Source organism: Crocodylus porosus, unplaced genomic scaffold (genome assembly GCF_001723895.1).
Source record: "Crocodylus porosus isolate Cpor-Errol unplaced genomic scaffold, CroPor_comp1, whole genome shotgun sequence".
In the NCBI taxonomy this organism is placed as follows: Eukaryota; Metazoa; Chordata; order Crocodylia; family Crocodylidae; genus Crocodylus; species Crocodylus porosus.
Window position 1 is genome coordinate 229,941,435 of NW_017728886.1, and position 7,948 is coordinate 229,949,382.

At 41.7% G+C, this 7,948-nt stretch overlaps 1 protein-coding gene across 1 annotated transcript in view; it reads right to left on the reverse strand.

The window, feature by feature from the left end:
• Positions 1–6,486: 6,486 nt before the first annotated feature.
• Positions 6,487–7,948, reverse strand: part of RAD54B (RAD54 homolog B (S. cerevisiae)) — a 107,979-nt gene continuing 106,517 nt past the window's right edge. The window contains exon 15 of the mRNA XM_019550571.1: positions 6,487–7,156. Coding sequence (XP_019406116.1) covers positions 6,939–7,156 — 218 coding nt within the window. The 3' untranslated portion in view covers positions 6,487–6,938. The remainder of the gene's footprint in view (positions 7,157–7,948) is intronic.

Genomic DNA, 7,948 nt, shown 5'->3' on the forward strand with positions numbered 1-7,948 from the left:
CCTGCCCTTTGGGCAGGGGGCTGGACTCGATGATCTTCCGAGGTCCCTTCCACCCCTAATGTCTATGAAATCTATGAAATCTATGAAAAAAGACACAGGCAGCCTTAAATCTGGCATTTCCTACTTTTTAAGTGTCTGATTTTACAACCCTAATAATGTTATTTTTAAAAGAACTTTTTGTGCAGGCATGTAATAGAATAACTACATTAGTTAGCTGGAAAGGTAGTATTCACATTCTTTGAAAGCCTAGGTAGCCATGTAGGCTATTGATATTTTCAGCTGGATTTCACCCCTCTGCTTACAACTATGATCTACAAAATCACTAAAACAGATAATTCAGTGACTTTGCAACCTTAATCAAATTTTGTTAGCAGAGTCTTGGTGAGGAGTGTGCATAATCTCCTAGGGTTTAAAAAAACATGCTGAAAAGAAAGAAATTCCATTCTGTAGTATCATACTGATGGTCACACAACCTATCCACAGTGCTGTAAGTGCCAGCTCTACCACACAGAACTTTGTCACTTGAATAAGCAGAGTATTGAGATGGAGAATTGAAAACAGTATACGGTTGACATCCTATGCTTATCAGCCTGGGGGAGAGGGGTGAGACAATTTGTCTGTGTTTTTCAGAGATGTTACTGACAGCAAAGAACTGATGAGAGTCCATGATGAGCTCTTGGGCTCAATTCCAGGATGTGGTGGTATATGACCATGACCATCTCTCCATGCTTGAACTATTTTTGCCTCTTCCCCTAGAACTTGTCCCTGTCCTCTCTTACCCACTCCTTGCTTATCCAGTTCTGGTGTCCTGTCCTTTCTTCATGCCTCTCATCCCAGTCATTTCTCTTTGTCCAGACAATATCAGTTTCCATAACTAACCTGCAGGGCTGGCCTATCCTATCCTAAGGAACCTGCAGCCACAGGGGCCCCCGCACCCAAGGGACCGTGCCCCGCTTGCCCCTGCCACCTGTACCATGTTTAAAGGGCTGAGCGGGGGAGGAGTTCCTGGCTCTGCTCCCACCCCAGCCCCAGGGAGGGAACCCAGGTGTCCCCAGCACATGCTGCCCCCACACTGCCCCCTGCCCTGCAGCACAGCCCACATGCATGCAGCCCAGCCCCAGCTGAATCAGGGGACCCCAAAACTATATCTTGTACAGGACCCCAAAATTGTGGGCTGTCCCTGCTTCCTGTCCCAAACTCCACTCCGCTCCCAGCCAGCCTCTGCCCAGACATATCCGAGCTTACCCTCCCTCTCATCTTTCAGTTTCCTTGCCAGACCAGTTCCAGTCTCTTCACTTCTGTTCCATCAAACTTTCTTGCCCCCCCAGCTTCCTTATCCTATATGCTCCTCTTTTTTCCTGGTCTCCTCGCATACCTTTCTCTCTTATGTTTGAATCAGACAGGTTCCATCTCCATGCTGCACTGATGATAGCTGGGGGTGTCTGAGAGTGCAGGGATGGCAGGCTCTTGTGGACCTCATCCTCATCTCAGCTCAGAGCACCTAGGAACAGGAATTACAGGAAGAGTCCTTCTGAGCCTAGCACAGCCCTGGGCTACAGCATGATCTATGGGCTGGCGGTTTCACAATCTGATTTTATGCAAAAGTTGGGAGGGGATGGAATAGCGATTTTTCACAGGGTTATAAACTTGACCAAATGTAGGGAGGTTATCTTGGAGATGACTAAGGGCACATTCCTGGTACAAAGAGCAGCTGCTGTCAAATGTAAAGTTCGTAATCTAAAAACATGAGGGCACTAAAGCATTACAAAGAAAAGAATTCAAATATTTTAACAAAAAACAGCAGAATATTTTCCCCTAGTTTCAGTCTTGAAAATGGCTCAACTGCTTTGGCTGAAATTTTTCAAAAGAAAAGAAATAAGTCTGAGGCAGACAATTAGCATGAAAAAAAGTTATTTCAACTGGTTAAAAGTTTCACAAAGTTACAAGCAACAGGGTTAGAGAGAACAAGGTAACAACAAAACACTGAGCCACTTTAAAAATAAAGTAGTGCCACTAGCCCTGATTATACTACGTATTCAGTATCCCAAATTTATCCTTAGCATAACTAAGCCAATGGGGTTGCACCTGCTTAAACCATCAGTGCCCAGGGCTCATCATTCTAGGTCTGAACCTTACTCAACCTGTTGGCGTGGCAGGTAGGTTAAGCAGTAGGTACAGGGCCCATTCCCAGGCCAGATTGGAACCCACATAGCAGGATTGGGCCCCATTCCACCTCCCTCTGCTCCTGCAACCAGATTGGGCCCCATACAATTTCCCTAAGGGTCTGCACCATTTCCCTTGGTTCCATGCCACCCACACTACCTCCCTGGGGGGGTCTATGCTTTCTGAATGCTTCATTAAGCCTCCCTGGGGTCCCATCCCATCAGATCTGGACTCCACGCTGCAGAATTAGGCTCTACACCACCTCCAGCCAATGCATGTGTACCCAGATCTGGCCCTAGGCCACGTCTGCCCACTGATCTAGCAACCCAGCTCATGAGGCTCCCCATGGCTCTGGAAATTTGGCAGCAGGGGAGCAGCAATTGCTGTCACTGCTCTCCCATAGCCAAATTTTTGGACCCATGAGGAGCTCTGTGGGCCAGATAGCGTGGCTCCTTGAGCCACATTTGGCCCACGAGCCAGGGTAGAGCACCCCTGCTATACGCTGATCCACATGAGTCAGTTGTATAGAGCCCTGTCATTTTTAACAGAGCTCTGGGAAGACTTAAATATACACAAACCAGCTTGAAGTCTGGGGACAATGAAGCCAATATGATGCAACCTCTCCCTCAGCAAATCTCCAACCCCCAGAGAGAAGACATTTCAGGTTACAGTCTTTATTGATCAGGAAGCCACATCCCTGAAAGTCTTGAAAGCACCTGGAAGGAGCACAGGGAGATACCTTGTTACTATACAAGTAGACTTGGCATACTTCAAGATTATATATATTTTAGTGTTTTGATGGTTAACATCAGTGTTTATTTTAAATGTTTATTTTGATTTTTATTGATTGAAATGATCAGGATTGCACAAAATTACGGGTGTGAGGGCAGACAATTTATTAATGACAGTATATTATTATTATAATGCAGTTTAATCACCTGTCATGACAAATGTAACCACAGTAGGACTGCTGCCAGCTAAGCAGCAGAGCTGCCATCAGTCCCAGCTCCCTGTGCTCAGTAGCTCCCTTGTGCACTTTGTCACTTCCTCTTCCTTTGTTCCTAGTGCCCTGGGGTTTCTGGGAGTTGCAGTCCAAACTAATCAGCACAGTTCTGTAGGGCTGTTCCTCCTGTTCTCACAGTCCGTCAGCCATCATTTTTCTTACATCCCTTTTCTATAAATGTTGATTATTAATGATGGAACTATTTTCTGGCAGTCTGTGAGTGTGAAGTGAAATCATTTATCAATATTTACCAATAAAAGTCAAATCCTGCCAAGCCTATATATAAAGTAACTACTAGTCTCTCTCAAACTAAAACATTGACCTCAATTTGCTACAACAAGCAGGAAAAAAGACCTTGCGTAATTGGAAAAAAAGAGCAAACAAATGAATTTTTCTCCTAATGACTAACATCTAGGACTCATTCAAAAGGAATGTAAATGGAAGAGTGCACACTGGCAAGTGACTATGAAAAACTAAACAAATATAAGGGTGTATAGGGAAGATTTAATTCGATGCAACATACATGAAAAGAGAGCTGTAAGAAGGTGAAACTGATAGAAGCTATTACATAGGGAAATGCTTCCTACAAATTAATTTATATCTAAACAAATGTATTGAATTCTGACAGGAAGACTATAACCAAAGTTTAAACAATGACCAACCTATCAACTGATATTTAACTGAAGTATCACTAGAATTGCCTTGGTTTGTCTAATACTTAGTATTATTTATTTAGGACCTGATTCTTCAATGCTCACTCAAGTACTTATTGCCACAGGTAGTCCCTTTAAATTGGAGAGTTGCATCCTTCACAACATATCCCATAAGTAGGGACCTACCTAAATAGCAGTTTTGTGGATTTTGTGGAAACCGCAAAATCTGAGGTTGACCATGAAATCTGTTGGGGGCAAAAAAACTTAATAAAAATAAGTTTTTATTAAGTCTTCCCCTCCTGGGCAGGTCTCACAGCCTACTTAGGAGGGAACAGTGCCGGCTGGTAGGGCAGCATGGTGGGGGCAGCAGACAAAACAGGGCTGCCCCAGGGTCTCTCCACCAATCAGAGCCAAGAGGCGGAGCTGCCACGGAATGCTCACAAAATTGGCTCTTAAAGCCAGGTCAAAGTCACAAAAATGTCTTTGTCTCACAAAAATTAAATGGGTCCCTACCCATAAGTGTTAGTATCTACCCATTGCCTGGAAAGGGTCTAACTCACTTTTGGTGGTACATAACTAATAGCCTACAGGCTCTTTTTATTTAATTTATCCTGAAACTAGAGTCTTTTTTAGGATGAAAAGCCTTTCCTCACTACTCTGTGCAGCCTTCTTACATTTTCTAGCCACAAATGCATCATTTATTAAAAATGTACATCAACAAAAAGAAACACAGTTTACATCATTTTCATTCTGTGGAAAGCACATAAAAGAATTACTTCCCTCCTGTGTGCATCTTGCCTGCAGGGGCCAGGATCTTTCTTTGCAAGTTCCAGGAGATAACCCTTTCAAGTTCCAGGAGCTGTCAAGGATTGCTCCAAGCCCAGCATTTTAGAAACTCTTCTGAGTTTTATTTTACTACAGAATCATTCAATCGCCATTTGGCACCTATTTTGCAACAGATGACAGATGTCAAAGAACTACAAAGACCTCTGAAAAAGTCAGACCCTCAGCTGGTTTTGATGTCAAACTCTTGCCAGAATGAAGGACACATCTATTGCAATTGTCATATCACTCAGATTTTTCCTCCCAAAGCTGCTTTTGTTGAGACATTTTCTAAGCATTAGCTGAAATGAAGGAAAGCAAGGTTTTATTTGGATTTTTACCTTATGAATGAATAATGATGTACATGTATGAAAGAGAAAGAAACAGCTAAATTACAAAAGATGAGAGCCAGGATATGAAGAACTGGAATCAAGGGAACCAGTGATGTAGTTAATGGAGACTTAAGGAATTTGTTTAATCAAGCAATCCAAAACTGTCACAGCCTGCCAATTCTAAGGACTGCTTGGTACAACTCAGTGCCCTGGAGCAACTTAAGAGCAGCACAGTGGCTGCTATAGCTTATATTAGAGTAATACAGTCCACAAAGGAGTGTAGGCCAAGTGAGAATTAGTATAGTGGAAGAATGCTCCCCAATATGCTTCCAGCACCAGAGCAGAGGATTTCCACACTAAAGGAACTTTCTGCTGGCACAGAGCTGAGGTGGAATTTTCAGAATTTAACTTCTTGGCACTGTTGAGTTATGTAAAGAGCCAAAATTGTAACTGAGTGTCTAGGTCTGTACTGACTAAAATAAGCTGATCATGTAGAAGAATGTAAGATTTAGACCAAAAAGAATTTGTATCTAGTTCTTATTTTAATTTTGATTTTTGCTGAAACACAGACTTACATACCAGCACAGCTCGACTTTTAAAAAAGGTATTTCCAAGCATAGTGCTCTTCAGTCTCTCTTCCTTTCCCCTAGTGTTCCTTCCCCCACAGTGTGCTTCCCCCCATATGTGTGTGTGTGTGGATAGTTATAGATAGATAGATAGATATCTATCTATATCTATCATCTACACACACACACACACACACATCTATATATAGATCTAGGTCTATAGATATTTATAGAGGTGCATTGTATATATAGATATAACAAGAGCAGTTCCTGGCTACTTTTTGCTTGTATAGCAAGTAACATCATACGATAGTTTTCTGATCCAGGGTCCTTCAGCAATACAAAGACACAAATGAATAAATAAAGACCAATGAATCCCAAATTAAAAAGCTGTTTTATTAAAAAATCATTTTAAAGTCTACTAAGGCCTGGTATTTCTGGAAGTGATGCTATAGCTTTGTACGATGATTCCATTTTCACATTTACTTATTAAATATTAAACTTGAACAAAAGACTGCACCTCTGGAATACCAGATGAGGTACTAATAGCTACTTCAGATCTTTTTGTCTGTTTACAGAGAGAAAAAAATTGTCTTCATAATAAAATATACACAATAACATGGAATGCAATATTTTTATAGTTACCAAAACATGGTTTTTATCAGTATTTAGCTGAAAATCATATGAACCTGTATTGAATAAATCTGAAATACAGGTATTTATACAGGTTCAATGTCTGCAGGTAAATGCAATGTGAGCTATGTCCTAAAAGATGGTAATGCAAAAATGCTACTGCAAAAACTGTTGTTTCCAAATCTTGGATTTTCGTTGACCATAGTGTTACTCTAAATTTTAGCTGACATAAATCCACTGAAACCTGAAGAGTTATCCAGATGTAAAGCTGGAGTAGTGCATTAATGAATGAGATCTATTCCTTTTAGCAGAGCAGGCACAAATCCAATCAGACACTTGTAAACCTCACATATGAAGTACAGCCTAATGCATCTTAAAACATTCAGGCAATTGCGCCAACCATCTATTAGTAATAAATCATTATGATTAAAGGAAAACTGTCAGGTAGTTTAGGCCTGAATAAAAGGCTACTGCTACTGATTATACTAAATCAAAAGCCTCAAAAAACCCTAGATTTTTAAAGTTCCTTGTTCTAATTCTTTTAAATATGCTTATTAACTTGACAGTATGGCTTTAACATTACATAAAATATTAACAACTATAAACGTGCACAAAAACCTCACCACAAAAATCACAAAGCCTGAACCAAATTTTGACCAAAAAAAGGGCAACCACATATTTTATTACATTTTATTTTTAGAAATACTACACCTGTGAAGAGTATATATATATACTTCATGGGTATGGCAAAATATAGTTGATTGTATTAGGAGGATGTAACTGGATTGGTTGCATTCTGGAAAATAAAAGTAACATTCTCTTTTATCCTTTCAAGGAAAGGATCATCCAGAGTTTGATGCTGCCCAGAGAAGTGTTTCCATTGCATCAGCTGTGACATGGAAAGAGATTTCTTTGAAGTAGGCTTCTCATGATTTTTTCCAAGCTGGCAACCTCTATACATAGAGAACATTTCTGCAGAAGGATCTGAAAAGTGATGCAGTAAAAATCTTTTTAGAAATTTTCTTAAAGCTTCTCCTGCTTTCAGTCACAAACCTAGGACTAAGATTAAGCACCTGAACAAGCCTCTGTAGAATCGGATCCTAAATCAATAGTACAGTCCTAGAAGGGAATTGTAACTTTCTCCACATACAATGGGAGAAAAATTAGCAAAAAATTGTACATGAGAAGCACCTGCATTTTCTAGCTTTCCTACAACTGACTGGAAAAAAATGAGAGTGTGCACCCTGAGGCGGGCTTTGGCTTCCTTGATAAGGCGGGCTTTGGCTTTCTCGACAATGACCCATACATCACAACGAGAAACATGCTCGGATGGGATGGGCTCCACCTTTCCCCTAAAGGTAAGCGTGTGTTTTCTTCTAGGTTGGCAGGTCTCCTCTGGCGGGCTTTAAACTAGGCCCGTCGGGGGAAGGGGAAGATGAGGGAGGAGGAAGCCTTGGACCGCTAAACTAAGCAACACCCACAAGTACAGCCCAGCCTAGACCGACGAGCGGAACGTATACACAGGTAAGCAACAGGGGCCAGGGCAATGCTGTGATTAGGGGGCAGTGCACACACCCACAGGAGGCCTCAAATGCCTCTACATAAACATTCATAGTATGGGAAACAAGCAGGAGGAACTTACCCCCCTGCTATCTGACACCGACCCAGATATAGTGGGGCTCACTGAAACGTGGTGGGACCCAACGCATGACTGGGCGGTGAATATCAAGGGCTATAAGCTGTACAGGAGGGACAGGACAGGGAGGAAAGGCGGGT